Genomic DNA, 27,691 nt, shown 5'->3' on the forward strand with positions numbered 1-27,691 from the left:
TTACTAGTTCAAGTGATACATTTTTTAAAACTTATGCAGGCAATTTTCCTAACAGGGTTTTACGGTAATTGCATATGTCAGATATGTTGTGATATGTATTAAGTGGATGTTTTGTAATAATATAGACCATTGTTGAGTCCCTGGAATCACTTGGCATACGTCACATTGACAAATAATTGGAACAGGAATGTAAAGATGGCAAACCTGGCTCCAAATAAGAGTTCAAAGGATTAAATACCAGTGGAAGCAAATACTATAGTTAGTGTGTAATCAAGTATGCCTTTCATGGGTGTATAAAAGTGCATTAATGTGGAATACATATTATTGTTTGGTGTTAATACCATAGTTTCTAACATGAGACTTCCTCTTTTCAGAATTGAAAATTGGAAAATAAACTTGCACCTATCATATAAGATGTGAGGCCACTTGGTCTTATGCATGGGACAAGCACAACCTTGCTTATTCACAACAGTCAAAAAATTGTTGGTTGGAATTTTATTAGGAAAATATGTGATGAGATTTTTCTTTTCTTTTTCCATCTACACCGAAGCAGAAACATGAGGGGAAGGGCAGATTCCTGGAACTTGTTGATCAGTTTTATAAACTAAAGAAGAGTTAATTTTTCATTACCTTGATTTTAGATTCTGCTTTTAGAAAAGAGACAGTATCATATTAGTGAAGTGTGACATGCGGAACACCAACATCCAGAAGTTGTACTAAGGCTCAGCTAGTCAGTTCATTAAAATTGCTGTTCCCATCATTGTTGCAACAGCCGCCTAAGTACTGCCTTGTGAGACAATCATTAGACACTTGCGAGTACTCAAAATTCGAGTTTTAATTTTTTTTTTATAATACTCAATTTGTGCTCGTTGCTTTTAAAAAACTCCAAATTCGAACAAGCTTTTTCTTGTTCTGTACCTTTATATAATTACAACTTTTTTTCATTATTTCGGAATAAAAGTACTACCCTCGTATCCTTTACTTTATAAAATAACATATAAATACAGTAGAACCCCATTTTTACGTTCCCAGTATTTACGAATTCAGATGGTTGAAGTATTTTTTTACTTGCATAAATATTTCGCTTATAGTACTAATGCCTTACTTTCTCTCTTAAAAAAAGCATTTACCGCAGTTTATGTTGCAACAGTACTGCATTTAATAGCTAATCATCAGAAAAGTTGGACTGAACAATAAAATTTGAAAGTGAAGTGTGTGAAGTTGGTTTATTATATTTTACTATGTGTTGTCAAGGCAGCTTCATTTGTCATTGTAAACAACCTACCTTTTTTGTGCCACACTTCATGGTAAACCATTTGGCCATGCTACTTCATCTCAGTCTTCGCAGTTTTCAGGAAAGTCAGTAATTTGGAAATTTTACAACAAACATGGCAGTTGTGATTCATGGAATTATTTGGGTTTATTAAGTTTTAGTGACTGAAAAATGCAACTTGCTCGACTCGAACTCACGAGTTTTTGCCTAGAACTCAACTCAATTTGAAAATCCTCTGCTCGCAGATGTCCAACAATCGTGCAAAAAATTATCCTGTTATAAGCTGAGAAACACATTTTCTATTCTAGGTACCATTTGATAATAAGGATTTACAATTGAATATACTCTAATTGTTGAATGTGAGTTAGGATAAAAATAAAATTAACCTACACTTTGCAAACTAAATGTCAGTGAGTTTATTGAAAATATACTTATAACCTTCAGTCATTCAAAAAAAACTAATTTCAACCAAATTCTGTTAAGTTTTATAATTCCCTAAATGCATTGCCAAATGATGAAAGTTTAAATATTTTTTAGGGGTATGATGTCTCGTAACATCTAAACCTCTTTTACAGTTCAGTAGCGGGTTTTGAACAAAGGAATTTTTTTCTCTCCTGTTTAGTATGCAGTTTATCTGTTTTCTGTAATATTGGCCATGTGCCTCAGATTGTAATTGGACAGGCCTGACAAAGCAGTTCCAGATTTAATGACGAACAATGCCAATTTTAATGATTTTTAAAAACTTATAAATTTACTGTGGGTGGAATCAGGTTTGTTCACATCAAGAACTACTTAATTAGGTGGATTCAGACATTTAAAAGTACAGTTGTATTAATTTGTATGTTATATTGGAAAACATATATTTTTGTGAAGTTGATTTAACTTTAGAAGTTTTAAATTTATGTATTCTCTACTTTTGTCTACATGTGAATAATTGTGATTGTTAAATAGCCTTTTAAGCTCTTACTAAATAAATATTACTTTCTACATCACAGAAATGCCCATGCATAATTTTTTTTAAATTACTGATGTGATTTAATTTAAAAAAAAGATTGAACTGTCCATTAATTCTACATTTGCTTATGTTGGTTTTTTGTCCTTTACTTTTTGATCTTGATTGCAGCAAAGTGTGGGAAATAAGCAGGCCTGTGCGAATTTTCGAATACGAATATGAATTCTGAATAGTTTATTATTTGTATTCCACTGGACGTAGAATACTAACACTTTGAAACAACAAATATTTATTTGATTGTGAATTTTTGACATAGCATACCTCACCTCGTGAGTTGGTCGTATACCATAGTTCATTCTTACTATTCAAATCAATATTCATCGTGCTCACTTTTAAAAAACTCGAAATTCAAACAAGCTTTTTCTTGTTCTGTACCTTTAATTATTTCGGAATAAAAGTACTACTCTAGTATCCTTTACTTTATAACATAACATAATCTACTGAGTATACATAATAATTTACTATTCATATTCACTTTTAACTTAAAAAAGAAAAAAATTTATTTGCACAGGCCTAGAAATAAGTTAATGGGTCATAAAGTGAGACTGGTCGGGAAATACTGGATTGATGATTGCAGTGCAAGCTCGGCTGTAGCTGTGTTCCTCGTGTTGCCACAGTTCAGTGACGTCCCCCCAATTCTTCAATAAACCAACCAATTTTGCTAGAAAAGAACCTGTAAACATAAACTGCTGCCTTAGTTTGCAATATTTTTGCAGTGTCCATTTTCTCTAACTTCACTTCACATTTTAAAATAAGGTTTCATTATTAATACAAATTTGTCTTGTTTTGTGAGTGAAATGATGGACTCAAAAGACATAGTATCTCCCGTTGTCACAAAAATGTAAACCCAACATGCTGCCTTAACTTGAGTGATGTGCTTGTTTATTAGACGTCAAAGGACTAACTATTGTAATAATAATTTTTCATTCACTTAGTAGCTTTCATACAAATAAAGCAGTTATTCTGGCATATGCAATTACTCAGTGTTGGTAAAAATAAATTTTGAATGTGTGTCCAGGATGTTGAGTGGGGGAATCTGTAGATTCTTACTGGATTATCTGCAGGTGTACTGGAATTAACAATGTATTCTATTTGTGGGGTTTGTGTTAATTTTAATTGATATTGTGTGGGTGTTTCTGGTATGATGCTGGGAAAAAGTTATAAACTAACAACATCAGGGTGGCCACAGATTGGGAAAACTGGGAAAAGTCAGGTAATTTAAAACACGTGAGGGAAAATCTGAAAATGTCAGGGATTTTTGATGGGTTAGCGAAATTTTTGAGATAAGATTGTTTCTGCATTGTAATGATTTCTTCAGTGGCTATTCGTTATAAAAACTTGTGTTAAGCGGTATTATTTTCAAAATTGTGTCTGCATGTTATATTTACCCAATAATTCACGCACAATTTTACTTAAAACGTGTGTTTAAAAAGCACGTTGTGCTGCTTAAAGTTGATGAGGAAATGGAAAATCATGCAATGGGAAGAAATTTGTGTATGTGACTGGAGGAAAAAATTAGATTGTGACAAAAAATGGCACTTCACTGCAGTAGACAAAAAATCGGTGTGGTTCTCATTTTTAATTTATGGCCATTTTCCCTCACTTCAAGGTAAACATATCATTCACCGTTAATCCATAAATAAAATATTTACAGCCTAATATATGTAGAGATGTTGATTTACAATTTTCATTAAGAATTGTAATGGCAAGTATTGAAACTTTTAATAGTATTCTTGTGGAAAGAATATAGTGCTGGAAAAAAAACTGGTACACATTTACAACAGTACCGAAAATAACAGTACAGATAACCTTTAAGGCAATTTATAAGTTAGATGCTGATTAATTTTTTAAAGTGAAGTAGCATAACAGTGCCAAATCATGGCCAGGGAAAATTACAATGTCAGGGAAAGCCTGGAAAGGTCAGGGAATTTCATTTGAGATTTTGTGTGATCACCCTGATCATGTTATTTTTGCTAGCCAAAAACGATCAATAAATAAAATATTTATTGGATTGAGCTTACACAAACTTGGCTTTGTACCAGTTACACTTTGTGTGTTGCAAAAACTTATTTTTATAAAGTCTTCCATGCATCAGAATCAGTGAAGTAAATTATAGTGCAAAAGATGATTGCTTAATGTATAGCAATTCTGTTTATTCTTAAATTTATTTCTGGTTTTTAAAATTGTAAGTTTGATATAACGTAGTAACTAATAACAATATAAGATTAATTCATAACACTTTCATAGAAATAAAAATAATTGCAATACTGTACGAAACTATGTTCATTTTGTATTTTTTTAATAAATTGCATTGTTTTTTTTTTTGCATGTGGTACTTGTAATTTTAGAATCGTAAAATTTATATTCTATTGCAATTCCAACAGAAGATATTGTGTTCAAGAATTGACTTAGTGGTTCAATTAAAAATAATTTCCCTTAAAAATTCACTTTGCAACTCGAAGGCTATCATTGAGCTTCTTTTTTGCACTAAATTAAAAATAAATTCAAATAGTTTTAACAGAAAATTTTTATATGAATCTTAATTTGTCAAATATTAGCCCCAGAGCTTTGGCCACCCTGCCATTTGGAGTAGGCTTGGAGTCCTCGCAACCCAGTACCACCTTCTAAACCATTCTCCAGCAGTGCCATAGTTTCTGGACAGTAACTTTGTCGTGCTTCTGTCATCTGTGGATTGGATTGAAAGATTTACACATAACCAGTACTCGGATTGCAAGTAGCCTGGGAAGCTAACATTCTTTTTACTAGTTTTTTCGTGGTCAAGTATTAGCATAAGTTTTAAGGATGAGGTTGAGTTGAAATAAATTTTTTAATTGCTTGAAAATGACAAAACATGGATTGGTTTTTGAGTCATTTTTTTTAATGCTTAAACAGTTTATAAAAGCCATTAAAATTCCAAGAACTAGCCTTTAACTTAATATTACTAATATTATTTAAATTGTTTCAAAAAAAAAATATTTTTTTAAAGATCTTACTTTTACCAATACATATTAATTTTTGTATCAGCATTTCTCAATTTTATTTTATTTTTCAGTGTTAATATACAAACAAGCAAACATTTAAAATACCGAGTTGGTGGCATTATATTTTATTATACTGCGTAATGTGTGGCAATAGTAAATGATATTAGTAGGGACTGGAACATTTTGTGATTGAGAAATCTGTGTGAATTTGCTTGAAATTAGGTCTACCCACAAAAAAAAAGTTTGCGCAAAAATACTTTTTCACCTGTGAATTTTCATATCTTATACATGATTAAATACTTATTTTAACACATTGTTGTGTTTATTTTATAACTAAATATCAACTTATTTTTAGTTAGCTTTGTTCCTGCAATGAAGAATGTAAACATCATGATCAACAAAAAAAAATTGCCAATTTACTAACACACAGCAATATCAACCAAAATCGTGGCAAGTACCGTTGTTTCAGTGCTAGTGTGTGATTTTCTTCCAGTGCGCATGTGTACCTTTGTGTAGTGAAGTTGAAATTTACAATGAACATGAAGATATTTGTAAAAAAGTAAAAATGAGTGCGTTTGGAAGTTTTAACAACCTATTTCGTAACATGAAAGTTTGTGGGGGTCAAAAAGATGTCTAAATACATGAGATCCCAGTGAAGCACATGGGGTTGTTGACAGCAACGGAGTACAATTAACAGTTTATGTTGTTTTTCTCATGCTGTTGTACAACAAAAATTGCACAAAATCTTAGGAATGCATACAAATGGAGAAACTGAAACATTTATAGTTTTTCTGAAACCTATTTGTATAATGTAGACCTGCTTTTGGAATTGGAAATCTTAATATTTTGTACATAATAAAAATTAAAGTTTTTGATGTGAGAGAGAACCAAATAGCCAACCATCTATGGGTTTTTTTTTGGTATGAACCAAATAAATTTTTTTCTCTGGAATTGCTGACAGATTTTATATAGAGAAGCTTAACCGAACCTCAGATGTGCAAGTTAGATTCATGTGTTGATAATAAATGTAGAATTTTTTAATTTTAATTTTTCATTCCTGCTAAAGGTTACCTTGTACACAGGTCCAAACATTATTTGCAGAAGTAGGACCAAATGGTTAAATATTGGTTACTGGCACAGGTGTGATATTTTGTTATGGTAAAGCTTGCACACAATGCTGGGAATGATGTTTACCTTAAGGAGCTGACAATTATTGTATTGTTATTTTTGACTGTAATTTAAAATGTAAAATTGTTTTTTGTATATACACATTAGTAAAATTACATTAGTCATAACACTGAAAGAAACACTGCTTTTCTTGTTTCAAAGTACTGCTTTCTGGCATTTCAAAACAGCAAAATTTTCCAGTCCCTAGTTATTGGGAATAATTTATCATTACCTAGCAGGTTGTGTGTGTATAAAGCCTGTATTTCTGAATATTTATAATTAAAATGTCTGGATGTTTTAAGCCTCTGAATAACTCAAATTAAGTAATTTTGTTGTATATATAGGTCTAATGTGAATTGGTTTTATCTGCTCTAAAAGGTTATTATACCAAAAATTCAATATATTTATTCTCAATTTCACAGCATTTGACAAAGTTCTAAATATTATGCTGCTCTTTTAATAGGTATTTTAAATGTGGTCAAAGATTTAATTAGTTTTACTCTAAGCTGGCTACCAGTCTTTAAAATATTTTATTTTATATTGTTTTATTTAACTTGATCAAAAACCTCATAAGTTTTATTTGCAAATGAGGCAGTGAATTTAAATTCTTAACTCTGGCACAACTAACTTGGGCATAAAACATCTAGGTATTTTGATTGCAGTACCATACACTTATCTAATATTTAAATTTCAAAAATGGTTTAAATTAAGTATTCATATCTTTATTATTTTTGGGTTTCGTGTGTTGCAAAGTCCAGAAGGTGCTTATGACTTGAGAAGCAACATCTGTTCTTTGCATTGTACTGTATTACATTAATTGTTGGTTTCTTTCTTTCTTTTTTTTTAACGTGCTGGTGTGTTGTGTGTTTTGACTGGGCCTATTGTTTATTGGTTGGGTAGGGTTGGAGATAGTTCCGAACGGGATAACCCTACCAACAGACTACACGGGCCGCAGTACTGGGGAGGCTTACGTTCAGTTTGTAAACAGAGAAGTTGCAGAGAAAGCTCTGCAAAAACACAAGGAAAAAATAGGACACAGGTGGGCAGGCTGGGACTTTGTGGCTGGGAGGGTGTGTTGGGTGGGTGGAACCCATGTCTCCCAGACTACGCTCCCTCTTTCGTGTTGCTTTAGTAAGGTATTCAAGTATCACAGAGGTATGTCTTTCTCTAATACCATAGTGTAAGTTAGGCTAAGTATCTGTAGTCATTTACATACGATTCCAGCAGGCAGCGCGGTCTGCTCGACTGCTCGGACACGAGGATGGTCATGCGAGTGGTTGATAGCTGAATTGGGCACGGAAGGAATTGCGTAGTAGGTTGATATGCAGTAGAGCGTGAGCGTGCTGACACCGTGTGAGAACAGTGCAAGCAAGTTAGTTGATCGAGGATTCGTCTGTGCAGATAACGCTGCCTTATACCAAGCATCTGAACCAAACAGGAATTGTAGCATTTTCTGATGCCTTGTCGCAACGTGTGGTGTATGAGAATCAATAAAAATTTATTGAATGATTTGTTTTGGGTTTTTGGTACAGAACAAGCCCCAAATTTTCCTGCTCACCCGTGTTGAGATCAGGACAGTAAAACCACAATACATATTTAATTATGCTGAGCTTGTAAGTTTGTCAGCAATTTCTTCTTTCTTATGAGATGGACATGAATGCTTTAGTCCTGGTTCTACCAGTTCCTTATGAATACGGCATAACCGAGGAACCGACTGTTATCACTGTTTTACTTCTGCTTGGTCTTCGTATTTATATTTTTTTTTTTTGTTTTTGTGTTTAAATATTTAAATATTTTCTTAAGTAGAGTGTTTTTATAAACTTGTACATATTTTATTAAATGCATAGTTTAAACATATTAACCTACTACTGCATTAACAGTTAATTGGCTTTGAAATAAAAATTTTATTAGTTTTCTGTTACCCGTTGAGTTGTTACCACCAAGTTATTCTGGCATTAAATTTTCTTCTGCGCCCAATATAAAAAACTTTGGACAAATTTAACTTGGCATTTTTTTTTTTTTTAATTTTAAGTATTCTTCTGCAGTCTGCTTGCTACTCCATAAACTTAGCAAAATGTTTTCTAAAGTTTAGTTGTTAGTTTACTCAAAGATTGTTCTGGTATAATATAATATAAATATTGTAGTTGTCTCAAATAATAAGATAATTTTGTAGGAAAGCACTAATGGACCATAATTTTTCAAAAATTGTTTTAAGTTTAGCAGCAATGAATTATTTAAATTGGCAATTTGGTGGTTAGATAGCTGTTAGTTTTGCAATTGCTCAAAAGTAACTTTCTTTAGAAGCCTTGTGGCTCTGGCTAAGGACAGCTAAGAATATGGTATATTTTTCAATTCATCAAGATTTATATATGTTCAGTAATAATTTACTAAATAAATATTTTAATTAATTTGTTATTTTTTAGATATTGAAAGAACTTGGTAATGTTCTTTTATCCTTTTTAATAGCAATAAGACATGAGGTTTTGGGCATTTAAAAACTGCACAGCTGTTATTTGGGTTTGTCAGCACAAAGGAGTAAAGTTTGTTGATTCACACAGGTACATAGAGATATTCCGTAGTAGCTTGTCAGAAGTGCGAGCTGCCATCGGTCCAAAGATAAGGCCGCTGGGGCCCGGAGGTTTTGGACAGCGGCCGGCCCCATATGACAGAGGCGACAGGTTTGGAGGAGTGAATCGCTACGCCAGCATGGGCCGTGGTTCCCGCAGCTTCAAAGGTAATCATATTTGTAATTAAATGTATTCAGTGTCCTCGCTATTCAATAATTTTTTAATCAACCTTTGAGAACTATATCAGGCTTGTGCTATTTTAACTTTTTTGCTGTCTGATATACAGCAGGTATACATGAAAGTAAATTCCATGTGTTCACATAATTTGAATGGTTTGATGTTTTGGTAGCCATAGGTTTGTTTGGTACTTGTGGTAGTTACCCATTTGTTTTTGTAGCCATATACTGTATTTTAACTCTGGTAATACACATTTGTCCCACGTTTGCAGCAGTCTTGTGGGCCAGGAAATGTGACTATTTTCTCTCATCTTCTCTTTCTGTTTCCTCGCAGTGTGAACAGCACAGTACCGCACTCTTATTCCAGGCTTCAATGAGTTTGACGACGGGCCGAGCCCGTGGATGGTGAACACGTCGTGGGGGGGGCGGGGCCGCCGGCCCGGGCAACATGCGCAACAATATGGGGGGCCGCCCCGCGGGGGGCATGGGCATGGGGCTGGGCCTCAACTCCAGCCTGAACACCATGGGCCCCCCTCGCGGCCGCTCCAACAGCTGGGCCAGCAACGGCAGCGGCCCGGTGCGGGAGCTGGGCGGGGGCCACTCGGTGCACATGAGGGGACTCCCCTTCCGGGCAACGCAGGACGATATTGCAGACGTGAGTTACTGCTTGATCTGGTGCCAGAATAGTAGCTCAAATTTCATTTTAATTTAAAAATATAAGATCTAATTTAAACTCTTTTAAGATAGATTTTGAATAAAACTATATTAGGGAATTAAGTTGTTCTTTTGGTTGCAAAATATATTATTTTTAAAAACAGTTGCTCTTCATTATTGTAAGGACAGTTTAAAGGTTTATTATTTAAAAAATATACTTATCTCATCAGGTTGATGTGTTTTGTATTAAATGATAGTCTATAATCATAAACACATAACAGTTGCAGAAGGATACATAAAACCAGCAGTACTACGTAAAAAAAAATAGTATCATCAAATTTGTGTTGTTACATGTAACAGACTTTAACCTAGAAGGATGATACAGTGAAACCTCTATTTAACAAATCTCAAGGGACCAAAATTTGTTGTGTTTGTTGTAAAGGAGTTTGTTAAATGGAGGTTTTGCACGATATATTTCTAGTCATCATAAAGATTCACATAAATGGCTAGAACTGTCTTTCTGACTGTTTAATACGATATGAGGAATTAAACATGAAAAAGTACATAGAATACACTTGTTTAGTGGCCAACCATTTGATGCTTGAAATCATCAATTCCCATCCCCAGTGCTTCCTGGCGTGCCTTTTCTTGTAAAATCGGCCCAGAGACGTTGATGTTAGATGCCCTAACCTCCATTAGCCAGTCAAAAAGTATCTTGTCCAAATCATCAGTTTTACATACTTTCACACGTTTTCGATTTGTTCCTACCAGAGAAGCATTGTTTTCAATCTGTTCCCGGTTGGATAATATGGTCGAAAGTGTAGACGCCGGGATGTCGAAACGTTTAGCTATATCACTTTTTTTTACACCTTCACAGGGTGGCCAGCCAACCGGGAAATCGGGAAATACGGGAAATAGCCAGGATTTCTTTAAAAAACCAGGAATATCTGGAATCAACCAGGAATTTTTATTAGAACTGGGAATTTTTTTTATGAAGTAACGATCGCAATAACATACGGCTGTTAAATGAGCACGTTCACCACCCGTTGAAGCACGACAGTATGCTCGTGTGCTATATTTTGTGAAAGTTAATTTGTTCATATTGCATTTAAAAACTTTTGTAGTACGTAAGAAACCGTTAACAATTCAGACTTCCATACTTATTGTGTTTCTGTAATCAAAAGCAACAGCATTTTGGCTGAAAATGTTGTTGTAGGGTGGTAGTAATTTCTCGCGCGGCATGTTGGTAGCACTAGTTTTGTATGTATATTTGTTTTTACTTTGTGCTCATGTTGTTGCGTCACGGTATCACGGATACTTTTCTCGAGTTTTTTTAAAAGTTTAGTTGTGCGGGACGTTGTTTTGAATTTTTTAATCTAACATGTAATTGGTGCAGACTATCAAAATGTCAACGAGTTCGGTCACCACATACAGTGACAAATATACGGAAGAGTTTGAATGGGTGGAGAAAGATCCAAAGTGCAGGACACACGCTATTTGCAATTTGTGTAATGTTATAATCAATATCGGTAGCATGGATGGGAAGAACAGCATTAGCCAGCCACGCAAGAGAGGCAAAACACGTGCGTTTGGTGTCAAGTAATTTTTGTGACGTGAGATTATAAATTTTTTGTTGGTGGTAGGTTTTGTTTTAAGCAAGTTCATTGATTTAATTTTTAATCCTATAGTTAAGTTGTCTATTGTTTAACGCCAATAAAACATATTGTGTGTGCTTTGTGTAACAAAAATGCAAATTGTATGCAAATATTGATAAAAACCGCTCTTGAAAAAACCTGGAAAAAACCAGGAATTTTATTATCCCAGAAGAGTGGCCACCCTGCTTCATCAACTGCATTTAAAATTTCTAATTTTATTTTAATATCAATCTGTTGCCGCTGTTTATGATAAGAATTCATTTTACATTATTGCTGTGTTTATTTCCGTAACTATGTGTGGAAATAAATAAACAGTGGAAATAAACAAACAACAGTGAAAACTGAAAAAATGGAAATTGTACTCATAGATACCATAGTTAAAAATATTTGCGTGTGCGCATCTTTAACCATAGAAACGCAAAATATACTAGTTGTTCGTCTTGCCAGAGGGATGGTACGGGAGGTTTCCGCCACTATCGCTAAATGTACCCGCCATTTTGAACAAAGTGTGGCATGTATACACGACGTGTGTTATCCATGGTGCTTTGTTTATTTATTGTCTTCCGCGATGGTGCATATTATTTTAAGGTTATACACACGTATTTTTAAGCAGTGAATGCAAACAAATTAGTGGATGTCTTGTAGGAGATGTTTATTTTTGCGTGTTTTTCAAAAGCGGCAGTTCGTTGTAAAGGGAATTTCACTATTTCGGAACAAATAAAATTAGGTATTTAGAGGTTAAAAAAGCATTGATCTTATGGAGGTTCAGTGGGACCAAAATTTTTTATTTCGTTGCATGGGTTTTTTCGTTAAATAGAATATTCGTTAATGGAGGTTTTACTGTAGTATTATTTCTCCTAGTTACAAAAATAAACTAAAAAATTTAACAGCAACAAGATGAAATATAATTTCTGAAAATGCTGACTAGTAAAATGTTTTTAAATTTAGTGTTGTGCTATAAAAATATATGATAGTTACAGTTATAAAGTATGTTCTTGTGAAAGTGTTTTTTTTTTTTATACTTTGATTGTCATTTTCTGTTAATGAAATAAATTGTGTATTAGTTGTGACAAACAAGAAAAATTTATAAAGAGGACTGCTTTTTTTTACATTAAAGTAGGTCGCTACTCGCTAGTAGCTTATATGAATACTGTATCTACCCAAATAAACTGCACAAATTGTGCAAAATAAGTTTTGAAAAACTTGACAAAGCTGCATGGCTACATTGTAAAGCATAAGTTAGTTCTGTTATGCTGGTTTGTGAACCTGCTATTACTTAATGGTCAATAGTGGAATTTTGAATATGGTTTGTGGTTAAGATCTACAGTTGCAGAAAAAACAAAAGTGAATAATAATTTTCAGAAAATAGGAATTTTGTTGGTGGAGGGGGGGGGGGGGGGGGTATGTTGTCGCGGAAATGTAGTTAATAGTTAATTGACTGGAGGGAAAAAAGTATTTTGTGTTTGAGCTGTTATTTCAATAAAATATTCATTTATTTTGTGTGATTCTTCAATAATTTCCCAATTTATATCATTTATGATCTTTATAGCATGGCATTAATTTTGGCCAACATATTAAATGCCTCTTCAATGCAGTAAACAAAACAGCTGTGGGATGTGGGAGGTAGCCATTTCACATTCCAACATATTTTTTTCCTTGCGTCACTGTAAACATTCATAGTTAATACATAAATAAAATATTTACTGATAACTTAAAATGCATGTACATATTTACATATAAAGTTTTACTGAAAATATCATGTGGCATGAATAAAGAGTGCTGAAAAAAAAAACTAGGAGATGTCAACACCGGTAACAACATTGCTGTTAGTTTTACAGAAAACATTAAAGGTAATATAAATATTATAGGTATGAGACTTATTTGAAGGGTGTTTTATCGCTGCAGTTCTTCAGGCCACTTGTCCCAGTGAACATTCGCCTGCTCTACGACAACAGCGGGAGAGCGTCAGGAGAAGCTGATGTGGAGTTTGCAACCCACGAAGAAGCCACCAAAGCCATGTCTAAAGTAAGTTCAAATTAGTGATGTACCTATGGAATAATCACTTAAGTATCTGTAGAGGCTTTTGGCTGATATTCCCGTGATAAAAGCACAAGTTCATCCATTCAAGTTTCCCCAATATTGTCAATTTACCTGTTTGCAGTTGTGTTATGGATTTCAGAAACTATCTCAAAAAATGTACTTAAGATCATCTCTGTAACTTACATATGTTCTACACATGTATTTTTTGTTTCTAGTTAGAGCTTAGTCTTTTTGTGCACTTGTGTTGCTCAGCCAGACAATGGCAGAAAGAAATAAAAACTAATACAGATACAATTTGCGGCCAATTTACTGCCTGCTTAACTTTAAGTAAGAAGCTAAACAACCTAAAATTGTGTGAGTATCTATGTATCTTAAACCCAAGTGAAATGCAATTGTATTTCAATATGACATGTGTGTGTTTTTATGCTCAGCTCATAATCATCTGTGGTGAAATCACTTCATAATGTAATTTTTATAGAAACATTTTTTGGATTTGAAAGATAAGTTTTTTTTAATTTGTGGTTAATTTTTTTGTATTTGTGTCTTTAGTTTTAATGTTAAGGATGTCTAAAGTACTTATGGCATTTCTACCCACATTGCTTAACAGAATTTTGTCTCTGCTGAAATTTTCCTTGGTTTTTTTAATTTTTTTTTTATTATATTGGGTTTGGGGATTTTTTAGTGCCATATAGATATGATATTGTGTGCTCAGTTGGTCTTAGTAATCAAATCCAATCACTAACATAATTTGGCAGACTGGTAGTATGATTGGTGTGTGTGTGGCAGGACAAGGGGCACATGCAGCATCGCTACATCGAGTTGTTCCTGGTGTCCACGCCCGGACCTGCTCCCGGCACCGGCGATCGCTTCGGTAACTTCGGGGGCGCCACCAATTTTGGAGGTGGCGGAACCACCTTCGGAGGAGGTGTGTAGTTGGTCTCTGTTTTCATCAACTCTTTACTGCAAATTTCAATACTAAGAAACAGAAAAAAAATTTGCAACATTTTTATGATAACTTTATAAAGTCATATTTTAACAACTACGGTACTTACTTATGTTTGGTACTTAACCTAATTTTTTTTTAAAAAAAATTATTTATCTATTTATTCTGTTAAGCCTTTGATTCTGGATAGGAACATGAAAAAAATCGCAATCACGATAAACTTGAAAAATAATGTGAAGTGTGATGTTTTGAATTTAAATTCAAACACAATACATGTTTGAAACAGAAGAAAGTGGACAAATTCTTTGTTGAGAAATAATGTGAAACTTTAATTTTAATTTATTTCAATATCTTGTAAACAACAGAGTTTGTAAACTACCGTATTGGCCCGAATATAAGGCGACCTGCAGTTTCAGGAGGCCAAACGAATGTAAAAATAATCTTGGTAGAAATTAATGTGAAAATTCATTTGACATACATTTTGTGTTGATAAATCCTTTTTGCATTTATGTATAACAATTAAATTATATTTATCACATTACTTATTTAAAAAAAGGTTTGAATGGCCTACCCTAAAAGTAAAAAGTAAAAAAAAAACAATAAAAATATTTATATTTTTAAGTATTACACTAGAAATATTTTCGTATGTTTACTCTAATGAAGCTGCATAGTTGTCATCTTCAGAGCTGTTTATTTGTCTAGAGCTTGTTCCCCGCCGTTCCACCGATGTGTGATTGTTCATTTTTCACAGTTTACTGTATCTACGAATTTTAAATTTTTACAATGGCTATTAATCACTCTTAAAATACAGCATTTAACTTTCCGTTTCACTTAAGCTACGTATTGCCACAGAACAAGGCGTATTACTATTTAATAGTGTGTTAAACGTAACAAAGTAAACAAAGAATGCAGCTTGCCGGAATAAAACAAGTGGCTAGCTGCCATGATGAAGCATACGGCCATGAATAACATCGGTTACGTGACCGCGAATATTTGTCCATATTACTCTCTGACAGAGAGTCTCTGTCCTATTAATTTTAAAGAATAATCTATGATAATTAAGTTGTTTGAAAGGTTTTTACATATATAAAGAGTGGATCATTAAAATAGCTTTTGAAGCAACGTACCAAATTCCTTTTAATATGGCGTCTTCGTGCGTGTTCGGCAATGTTCGTTTTACAACAAGAAATATTGTGGAAAGACAGTTGGCAGCCGTGAATTTCCAAACATTACATCCGAAATGTTTGTAAACGTAAACAATCGTTCTGAAAATAGCTGTGATATTTTAGTACAAATATTTCCGTTAAAAATCTGAAGATAAATTACCGTAAATGTTAACACGCGATTGTACACAAAGTACAAATATGAATTGTGTAATATAAGGTTGCCATTTTGAGATGCTTCATCATTCACATTTTTACTCAAGAACAAATATTTTAATTTTCAACTTTAAACAATTCTGAATTACTGCAATATTGGGTGGATTTATCGTTTTCCCCGTGAGAGGTAACGAAATTATAGTTTATATAAAAAATCGTGAACATTTTGTTTCTACTGTATCTTTCAGCTTGGAACTAATTTTTGCGGTTCTGGGTCTTGGGTGCGAAAATAAGGCGACTTCCAATTTTTGCATCTCTCGTTTATGTAAAAATGGTCGCCTTATATTCGGACCAATACGGTATCTATCTCGCTCCCATATTTATTATGCACCAATACGATGAGACAGAACAAACACTTCAGTTTTATCTATGGAATTCTACTTTATTTTTGTGATCTAAATTAAAGGTGTGATCCATACACAGGAGCGACCCTTCTGACCCTTCTGCAGGTAAATACTAAAGTCTGAAATAGAAAATGAGAACATATCTTTGCTGTCAGTATCTGCCAGCAGCATAAAGCTATGGCTAGTGTACTAGTGCATTGTACTTCTCTTTTATGTGTTATTGAATTTCCCCCCCCCCCCCCCCCCCCCAATTAATCATGTAAAAATCCAGCAAAAATCATTCATATTTTTAGTTACGCACTTAAAAAACTTTTTTGCTTTTCCAGGAATGATAACAGGAACTGAAAACCAATGTTCTCGATGTAAAAGCGGACATTTCTAACATTTACATTGAACAACAATAAATCTTAAATACAAATTTTAATCGTACACTAAATTTTCAATAAAATAAATATTCATTATTTTTAAGAATTTTAAATCAAATATATATATTAGTGGTGCACCAATATGACTTTACGGATTACCGATTATGAGAGCAATAATCGGCAGATACCGATTCAGTTACCGATTATAATGAACAAATTTTTTTTAGGCGTAATAATGCACACAAAAATTTTTATTCCCATGTGAATTTAATAACAAGATTAGGTAAAATTCAGAATACAGTTATAATAACAGTATAAAAAAATATAAAATACACTATTAAGTCATTGCAAAGTGTAAATTAAATTAACTTCTGTTTATATTTGTTAATGTAAACAACTGGAACTAGTCTAATAATTGTAATTTACAATGGGTAAGTTTTTGTTGCGGAAAACTAGCATTATTATCGACTATCACATAAGGTTGCACCAAGAAATTACCGTTTAACAATATAAACATGTTGCTTTATTTTGTTCACTTGAGTTCATAGAAAAATGTTTCCACAATTCACTTTTTTTCTCCCTACTCGCCATCTCACTATAATTATATTAAAATAACTCAAAACCAATTCTGGCACATGTGATTTTATTTATGTTGACTGAATATATAAAATTATAAATACTTTTTCACTTTTCACATACAAATAACACAACGGATAATGTTACCAAAGACGCCCATAACGAGTTTGTAAAACGCAGTGATAAACTCTAGAAGGTATCGGGACCACGATTTTGAACAGCTATGACTCGAAAAGATCGATTGTCATAGAATCCACTGCAACTGCTTGTGGTATTTTGATTGCGTGCCATCTATTTTACATCTCTGGCTATAGGTAATGTACAAGGCCACTAAACAAAAGACAGAACTAAAGACGAAACGTAAATAAACGTGTAGGAAAAATATATTTTTTATTGTTCCAGGCAATGAGATTTATTAAACTTAACGAAATATCTGTAATCATGATATGACGGAGTTAGATGAATTTTGTAATATATACCAATATTACCGTATTTCGTCCTAAAATGTGTAACAAAATATTACACGGTAAAAACCTTCTTAATTACGCCGGGACATAGATAATCGGCAAAGTAATCGTTAAGATAATCGCCGATTACGATTCATCGGTAAGTACCCATAATCGCCAATTACGATTCATCGGTATCCGCATCGGTGCACCACTAATATATGTATATTAGGGATGGGCCGGTCGAATCCTCGAATCCCACCGAATCTCTAGTATTCGAAAGATTTGAAATTCGAGGGAAAAGATTCGGGATTCGAGGAAAAATATTGATGTAAATGTAGTACTTTAAAAACTTAAATGCTTACAATTTACTTTGCCTGTTTACGTTTTCCTTGGAACACATCCTATTGAGGTACAGTAGAACCTTTGAATATATATACTGTATAGAAGTCGCCAGCCCAGGTTAAAATTTCTAATACGGTTTTGAGGTAGTTGGTTAATTCACCGCCGCAATCGCCACCATCTCTAGGGCATCGACTTGTGGTGGTCCCTAGCGGACAAGTGTCTAACTATTCAAACACCCCTTCCCCCTCCAGTTGAACGACATGGAGCTGCAGTGAATGATGGGTGGGGGGTGCGGGGAATGACAGCGGGCGACAGGGCTGCGCTCTAACATGTAAATAATAACTAAGACGATACAGGGCGTTACGGCAGCGCACTGCAGCGGTGAAGTTCCCAAGCTGCTCTCATACGCTTCTAAAAAACGTAGAGTAAATCCTATCCACTCGCGACTTCTATACAGTATATATATTCAAAGGTAGAACCTTGTTAATTCGTGATGGTCGGGACCGAGAATTTCACGGACTAGCGATTAAAAGCCCGGAAGGTCTTGTCAAGCTTCTCAGACACGGGCGTGCAGCTGGGTTAAGGCCGTTCACGGTAAGGGCCGGACGTCTTCGAATTAGTGTCTCGGCTTAAAAATGTCTAGCCATTAGTTCACGGTCATTTACAACAGCCGAAGAGAGAAAGATAAGATCGTGCTGACATTGCACACACCCCCCCCCCCCCCCCTTTATCGTACAGCCGAATGCCAGCCAGACACGTCACTCGCCAGGCGCCTGCCGTGCCTTGGCGGGTGGAAACAAACAAAGGGAGCCGGGAAGCAGACGTCAGGACATCCCCCTCAAGTTTAAAGAGTGACAAACGTGACAGCTGAAAGGGGGGCGACACAAAGGGTCCCTACAAACAGCGTTGCAGAGTTTGGCGGCCCAAGCGATGGCTTGTAGTGTTTGCCGGCCGCCGGCCCGCATGACGTTAATTTTAAGTGCTGACAATTTTTACTTCTCTTTTTTTTCTTCTCTTTTAAATCGTCCCGGATTATCCGATTCCCTAATTAGCGCATCACGGATTAATGAGGTTCTACTGTATTGTACTTTTAATTTGTTATTATATAAAAAAAATTATGAAGCCTGTACTGATTTGGGAAACTTACTTTATATTCATGAACATGAATGCATTGTCTCTACATTGGCATTAAATAAGGCATAAATCACATATGTATTCTCAGAATATGCTAAAAAATAAAATAAAGCACATTTAGGATCTAGACTAAATATGAATCTTGTTTTTTTTAAATATCTTTACCGAGAAATCTGTTACTTAGTAATACAACAATAATGCCGACTTTCATCACAAGTTACGGTCGCACGTGTAGTAATAACAATGAAATAATGAATGACAAAAAAAATAATACATTATACAATTATTATTTTAATCGCAATTAAATTTTAAATATTCTGATACACGTTCCATTTATGAATTTTTTTAGGACCAAGTTTGGTTTGTGTAGACTACCAATGTTAAAATATGTGTTATCTGAGAATTCCATGATGGCCAACCAATGAATTTGTTAGCCAATCATTTTGAGCAACATAACAAATAACTTATATTAATATAAAATATTTTAATGGGTAAACTAGAGCAAACACCCCATCACTTTTAACTTCGGGCATATTAATCATTATGCTTTAGTGAGGCTTAATTTTAAAAGACGCACGACAATATTTCTTATGGCCTAAAACCATTGAAGCCAAGATGGCGCCTTTTAGTTTCCATTAAATATTTCAGGAATGCGTTTACCTTCATTTGGGACTTTAAACAAATGTCCAAGTTGGTAACTACAAAATATTGTTCCGTCGGATGTTGAATTTTGTTTTCCGATTTCCGTGGATACATGAATCACTGTACTCACAGATAATGCCTGAATGCCTTAAATCCACCAAGTCGGATTCTACAGCAATTGATGAAGTGACCAGATTCTTACGTGATCCTACAGTTAACCCAGAAATAAACATTCTTGAATACTGGAAAACTCAGTCTGCATGTTCACCCAGGCTACATAAACTGTCCAAAAAATATTTGTGTTCACCACCTGCGACAGTGTTCTCTGAACGTTTGTTCAGCACTGCAGGAAACATATGTGACCAAAAACGGAATCGTCTTGATCCAGACCGTGTCAAATCCTTGTTTTTTTTAAATAAAAATTTAAAGGGTTAAATAATTTGGCATAATGTTTAAATTTTTCTCTTAACTTATAAATTATTTTATAAATAACCCTTGAGAACTGAATTCGGATTCGAGGGGTGGATTCGAGGTACTGTTTGGGATTCGAATTCGAGATTCGGATTCGATAAAAATGGGATTCGAACCATCACATATATATATATATATATATATATATATATATATATATATAAATTAGGAATAGGCTGGTTGAATCTTTAATTCCCATGGATTCTCTAGTATTAGAAGGGTTTGAGGAAAAAGATTAGAAGAACGATATTGAAGCAAATTCAGCACTGGCAACTTTTAAGTTTACTAGGCTTATTTATGTTTATTTTTGTACTTTTTTTTCTCGCTATTCCTCAAAATATAGCATTTTGAAACGAATATAGAAGTCTAGTTGCAACATGAAGTGTGAAATTAGAAGAAAACAACGAAACACGGAAGTTAGGTTCTGCCCTGTTTATTCCAAATAATAGTGTTTATGTACTGCTTTATTTAGTACCTACCACCTGTCTTATAATGATTAAACGGTCAGTCATATATTTTTTGGTTGAATTTATGAAAGTTTCAGAAATGATCTTAAGTACATTTTTTGAAATAGTTTCTGAAATCCAAAAATTTTTTACTGGATAACATCAGTGAAATGTGTGTGTTGTGTTTGTAATGCTGCAGGCCTGGCCACCAACTTCCAGCGAAGCAACTTCACCAGTAGCAACCTGGGTGGTGGAGGCGGCAACTACGGCGGCCAGCTCAGCGGGAGCAATTTCAACAACTTCTGAGTGATGGGAACACACATTCCGTTGCTGTTTGCGTTTTTCTTGTACATTTCGGCACCCATAAAACAGTACAGCTTTATGTGGATAGGGTTCACGTAAAAAAAAAAACCATGGGCCTTTATGTTTTGAATTCTTTGACATCACCTTGATACACACCAGGAATCAATGGAAATGCTGTCGTTACATATAAATTACGTTTGTATGTCAATACAGACACAATTTGAAATGATTGGTTTGTTGTGTAAATTGTGAATTTTTAGCTGTAGATTTTTTAATGACAAGTGTTATATTTAATTTTATTACTAAAATTTAACAGTACTTATGCAAGATAGTACTGCATTAGTTGTGGATAGTCAAGCCATGCGTACATATGTAGGAGGTAATTTTAATGTTAGCTTTATAATAGGTCACAAAGAAATGACCACAACCACCTGACTATGAATTTATTTTGTAATTGTGGTATTGTCCAAGTAAAATTCCAGTATTTGTTAAGTATTTTATTTTGCAATGTTCAATCAATTTCCATCCATGAAGTAAAAAAAGTTTGGTTCCAGGCATATGACAGAAATAACCTATTACGTTGCAAGCTATTATGAAGAATTAATACAATAAAACTAACTTAAGACATTCCCACATAATAGGTTTTTCGCTTATTAAGTTTACAAAATTATTACCATGATGACTTCCATATGGTAATTTATCCCATTTATAGCTTTTGCGTGAAAAATGCTTCCCACACATCACCGTTTGTGGAACAAAAATTATCTTTAAATTATCTTAGTTTTAGAAATAACAAAATAATTCAAACTGCCCACTGCTGGACACTGCACACTGCTACAAGTTGATTTTTTGACCAATTCTTGTATTTTGTATAGACTCAAGCTATTCCATCTGCATGCCATTTTCTCTATTCAAGTTGTAACATGTGATGAATACACAACAAACAGTAATTTTTTTGCAAGCATTGTGCAAATTTTTCATTTTGGAAATATTACAGCTACAACCCAGAAGCCAAGCTACTTCATACAATGGTAGAGACAGTCTGCAAACATTATTAAAATATAAATTCTTAGTGTAGTCATCCTTATGAGTAGGGGTAGTCAAATTTTGTTAATGACGAAATCACGAAATTTTAAAAAAAATCACTTGCACATGATGTGTAATACAAATAACCTTACTTGGTAGTGATAAGACGTTAATATACTGCATTTTGTTTTAACGAAATTTGCTGTGATGCGCGAAATCCATAGTTTTTCACGAAATATGACGAAATCGCGATATTCGCGCAAAATTAACCTTTATCGCGAAAAATCACGTTGAATCATTCTGGAACCTGCACAAAATGTTTATTATTCCAAGAGGTTGTATGTGAGACGCCATCTTTGCATTTGTTTTTCTCTAGCACCCATAGAGTAGTGTGTGGTAATAAACATTATCACTTTAGCTACTGGTGGACAAATCACAGATGGCGTTGGTAGTTACGAGTGTCGAAATGTTCTATGATTTTGTTTTCACGAGTGCAGTGCGTGTCTGTCGAGTTTAAGTTCTTTATTTCCGAGTGGATGCAAAATGTCTCTCTTCCGCATCTATGATCGTTTTCCGTTAAAGTTTTTGTGTCATTTTGGTCATGTTACCGTGGTCACTGGATAATCGTATAAAATGCTGAAAGTTGTGTTTTCGAAAGAGCTAAAGAATATGACGACGAAGGATTTTACGTGTTCAGTAAAGAAAAAGGCATCATGATGTGCAAGTTCTGTAATGTGCAAGTCGACTGGAAAATAAAATACACGTGTGAAAAACACTGTAAATTTCAAGCATCGCACAAGGTGAACAAAGCATCGGGTTCTGGAACTAATCGTCAAGTTACTCTAGAACCATATATTTCACGAATGAAAATAATTACATCCAGACGTACGCCTACTCAGTCTCCGTCGTCGCACACGTTCCTAAAAGACGTAGAAGGCCATAAAACGCCAAAAATTACATTACAGTAGAATCTCGTTATAGCGAGCACAGTAATAGCGAGAACACGGCTATAACGAGGTATTTTTGATGAATTTACGGCGTGATGGCTTGAAGCGCGCTTTTGTTATTTGTCTTCTTTATCTCCACCCCTCTCGCTCGCCACTAGACATCGAATCCCATCCTTTCTTTATTTTATCAAACTTCCATTAGTTATCTGTGCAGTGTGTAGACAAAGTTTGATATTGGAACAGAAACAACGTAAGAAAGTATTTTTTACAAATTAGAAATATGTATGTTTTTGTTTTTATAATCGCGTATATTTTCACGTTTTTTTTTTTGTTATCTTAAAAGAGATAATATTAAAAAGCCGCTCTAATGAGATTTAATTGTTTCTTGGTTAACAAAAACTATTAATTGTTCATATTCTATTTATTATTATTTACGCGACATCATACGCGTACGCAATACGACTGGATTCGTTGCTGCAACATAACATAGCAAATTATGCGGTATCAGAAGTAACGAGTAACGTAACGATAGTAACGAGTACTAATTGTTAGCATTTTTTCGTTACTTTTACACCTCTAGTAGGCACTACCGTATTTACAGTCAAACCTCTATCTATCGTCTTTCAGGGGACCAACAAAAAAATTCAGTAGATGCGGACATTCAATAGATGTGGACTTCACTCTTAAGAATTTTTAAAAAATAATATTTAACCTCAAAATTAGTGTCAGAAATATGTCAGTTACTTGTCATTAAAGTTAAATCAGTTGAAAAATAAATAAAAATGGAAGTATTTTACTTAATTCAATTTACACTTGCAAAAAAAAACATAAGCACAATAAATCTACATGGAAATTAAAGTCGTTTTCAATATCCTGAAGTCTGAAATATGTTAACTCATGTCATCAAACGTAGAGCTGTCCTGAAGATGCCGATTTTGCCAATATTTAATTGAATCAGTATTTCTGCCGACTTCCGATACACTTGTTAATTTTCGGCCGATATTACTGAAAAACGAGAGAGACTGCCATAACCTAAAAATCCACGAGTACCCTTTTCAGTTTTCGTAGTAGTACTGCATTATTTCAGATCACATTATTTCTTCGCAACATGTGCCAAACGTACATATAAAAATTTAACATCCTTTTTTTCAATAATGTTCTTTAATTTTAATATGTCATAAATAAATACATCACCGTCACGGTAAATAGACATCTCGGTTGTTACGGTAACTAGAGTGCAAATGTGGTAGCTTTCGTGCTTCTGTAGTAATTATGGTATCGACAAAGAATCTTTAGTTCTTTTTATGGTAATTATCTTAGGATAACAATTGGGTTTGTACTATAGTTATGGTACATCATCCATATTTCTTCGTACGTTGTTGTTCATTTGTCTTTTCTTCATATTTACGTGCTCCATTACTTGGCTGCAGATTTAAGGTGATATTTACTACTGTATACTATTATTACTGTTTTTATGACGGTTTCTTTCTAAGAAATGGTTATTTCTGCAAAATCTTTATGGTTAAACGATCATCTATTATAATTTATAGTGACGGGACCACATATTTTGAACGATTAATGCGGACAAAACGATAATTCGAACATCGGTACAAGCGGACTTTTTTAACCTTAGTTGTATGGCAATTTTGCCGGGACCGTAGAAAGTATACGATAAACACGGACAATTGATACATGCGAGTTCGATAGATAGAGGTTTGACTGTATTTCCGAATCGCTAGGACAGTTTTCTTGTAACTTTTGTTTCGGTCAGTTGTTGGGGTATTTGTCCGGGAAAGGGGTGCTGATGTTTTGAGTTTAATCCCAAATTTATTTTCTAAAAAAGTTGACAGGTTTCTTTAAATGAAAAAAGTATAGTTTTCCAGCGACTATTTCGTTTGAGGCGTACGTGCGTTGCCACAGCCGCACTCCTGCTATTTTGTAAGAAAATAAATTGTTGCGCTACACTAGCACCACCTGTTAGCAACATCCCGAACCAACATGGCCGCCAGCAGACAGCCCGCGTCGGCAATAGATAGCAGGACAATGCTGCGTCGGCCGCGGGCTGAGATGCTATACTTACGTGGAGTGGTAGGGTATTCTGGTTATTTTGACGCAATCGGTGATCGCATCCGTACTTATGGGGTATCGTTTTAAAGAGAATTCACACATCTGCTCACAGAAATTAAGATTTCGTTAATATAACCTGTTATTTTCCAATTATACAGGTTTAAACACAATTTTTATGCTATTTTTGGTTAATTTTTATTTTTTGGGGGCCAAAATTTGTCCAATTCGGTAATAGCGAAGACACGGTTATAGTGAGGATCAAACCCGGAAACGTGACACCTTGCTATAACGGGACTCTAGTGTATTTTGCCGACCGCAAATGCGTCTGGTGACGCAATCGTCGATAGGCCTTAACTCAATCTTTGTTCCTTTCTCTGAATTGGCCAAATGCAGTCCAGAAAAATAGTGTCACTTCCATATTAGCCAATCAAATCATAACTCTCAAAATGCTATTGTTGAATCTGGGCGTCCTAGCCAAGGCGACTATTAATTTTCGTAGTTGTCACGGCAATGCACGAAAATAAATGCCGGCCAAGAGTGCCAACATATACATGAACAAATACCGCACACGCAGTTGAGGCGGTGAAAAACGTAAACAAAATAAAAACAATACTCTGTACTGTTGAATAAGTACAGTGTTTTGGTGGGGACTTGTTTGCAGAAAATATATACCCTAATAGCTGATTTTCAGAGATAGTCAAAATGGACTTGAGCCACTAACATTTCTGATCAGTTTCCGATTTTTTTTGTATGTAATCTCGAGAATTTTAATTGCAAATGCAGCGTGCTAAATTTTAGATGTGCATGTACTTCAAAACATTGTGTTTGATACATTTTGACCAAATAAAACAATTATTCCATCAAACATATACATGTGTATAAAATTATAATGACGAAATAGTTATTTTTTCTAATTAAATTTTTTTCAACCGAAATTTTGCACCGAAATAACTCACCGAAATGGGCCTTTTTTATTTACCATTTTTCATTGGCCCTACTTATGAGTAATTACAATGTATGAATTTCAGTAGGTTACGAGTTATGTATGTTAAAATTGTAACAGCCTAGAGTTATTTACACCAGTCTAAACAAACAAATTCAAAATTTATGAAAAGTTTTGATCTATGTTAAGAAACCCAAAATAGCAGGTATTATGATCCTTTGAAATGACTGTTCTCTTCCGAGTTGGTGTGTGGTGTGAAATGCCTTTAGATACCTGTCTGTGTGGGTTGGTTCAGCTACAGTGTTTACAGAAAGCCAACCCACACAGACAGGTATCTACAGGCAAGTCCACACCACCCTCCATCTCAACTTTGGTAAACAGAGCTCGAGCCATTTGTGAAGAAGACAATATTGGGGAAGAAATTAAACATCTTACAAGTGCTCTTCAAGTGAATGGTTATTCAACGTCAGAAATCAGGAAAGCCACGAAACCACCTCAACAAAAAAAAAAAAAAAAAATCTTCCTAATAGTCTTCATTCCTTATGTCAAAGGAATTTCTGACCAAGTGGTAAGAATTCTTAGGTAGCATGAAATTCATACAGTTCTCAAACCCATAAACAAGATTCAGGGGTCTCTGGCATCGGTGAAAGACAAAACGGTAAATATTTACAATCGCGGTAGATGCCAAAAAAAATGCTAAAAATCTGAAAATACTTTTATTCTGTGCCCTTTCACTTCCTCTTTTCAAAACAACCGGCGGAGGGAAGAAATTCCAAATACTTTAGGAGATATCGAATTTTTTAATTTCATCATATGTAGAGTCGCGGTAGATGCCAAAAAAAATGATAAAAATCTGAAAATACTTTTATTCTGTGCTCTTTCACTTCCTCTTTTCAAATCAACCGGCGGAGGTAAGAAATTCCAAATACTTTAGGAGATATCGAATTTTTAAATTTTCATCACAATACCTGTGAATTCAGGCGGCCACCATTGTTTCTTGTTTACGAGACGAGTATGATTTTTTTTTCCGCGACGTAGGTGAACGACTACATTGTTGCTTGTTTAGGAGTATCTATTAAAATCTGAAAATACTTTTATTATAGTTATGTTATGTTAGCTACTAAAACACTATGGATGGTTAGTTAGGTTAGTATAGCTACATTAAAATAAACAGGGAAATATAAATATTAATAAATAAAACCGAGGTTGGCCGAAGGTAAATGGTTCGGGTGTAATCGGGAATGGCAGAACTTTATGTGTGTCTTGATTTACCGTTCGTGAATGCCTAATTAATTAAAATGGTCGATTAGGTCAGGTCAGTTACATTATTAATACTTTCAAACTAAGCAGACATTAAAAATAATATAAATTAATTTTAATGGTTGTTTAGTTTTAAAGTATTTATAATGTAGCTGACCTGACCTAACAAACCGGGACAAAGGATGAACGGTAGGAACTCACGTAATTTTTTTACTTATTACTTGCGCAACAAATAAAACATTAAAATTTGAAACGTTAAAAACTCACATACGTTAGAGGCGGGTACATTCCTTTGCCATTAGTAGAAAATGATGTAGTGGTTCTACCTACGTCGCGAAAATAAAAAATCATAAACGTAAACAAGCAACAATGGTCGGTTCACCTACGCGGAAAAAAATCATACTCGTCTCGTAAACAAGAAACAATGGTGGCCGCCTGAATTCACAGGTATTGTGATGAAAATCTAAAAATTCGATATTTCCTAAAGTATTTGGAATTTCTTATCTCCGCCGGTTTTAATGTAAAGAGG

At 34.3% G+C, this 27,691-nt stretch overlaps 1 protein-coding gene across 1 annotated transcript in view; it reads left to right on the plus strand.

Annotated features, from left to right (window-relative positions):
* The window catches only part of LOC134543358 (heterogeneous nuclear ribonucleoprotein H2), a 46,917-nt gene extending 25,503 nt beyond the window's left edge, over positions 1 to 21,414 (plus strand). The window contains 7 exon segments of the mRNA XM_063388347.1: positions 7,334 to 7,472; positions 8,992 to 9,167; positions 9,544 to 9,762; positions 9,764 to 9,831; positions 13,391 to 13,510; positions 14,312 to 14,450; positions 20,816 to 21,414. Of these exon segments, the coding sequence (XP_063244417.1) occupies positions 7,334 to 7,472; positions 8,992 to 9,167; positions 9,544 to 9,762; positions 9,764 to 9,831; positions 13,391 to 13,510; positions 14,312 to 14,450; positions 20,816 to 20,922 (968 nt within the window). The 3' untranslated portion in view covers positions 20,923 to 21,414.
* Positions 21,415 to 27,691: the final 6,277 nt, after the last annotated feature.

The sequence above is a fragment of the Bacillus rossius genome (assembly GCF_032445375.1).
Source record: "Bacillus rossius redtenbacheri isolate Brsri chromosome 9 unlocalized genomic scaffold, Brsri_v3 Brsri_v3_scf9_2, whole genome shotgun sequence".
Lineage (NCBI taxonomy): Eukaryota > Metazoa > Arthropoda > Insecta > Phasmatodea > Bacillidae > Bacillus > Bacillus rossius.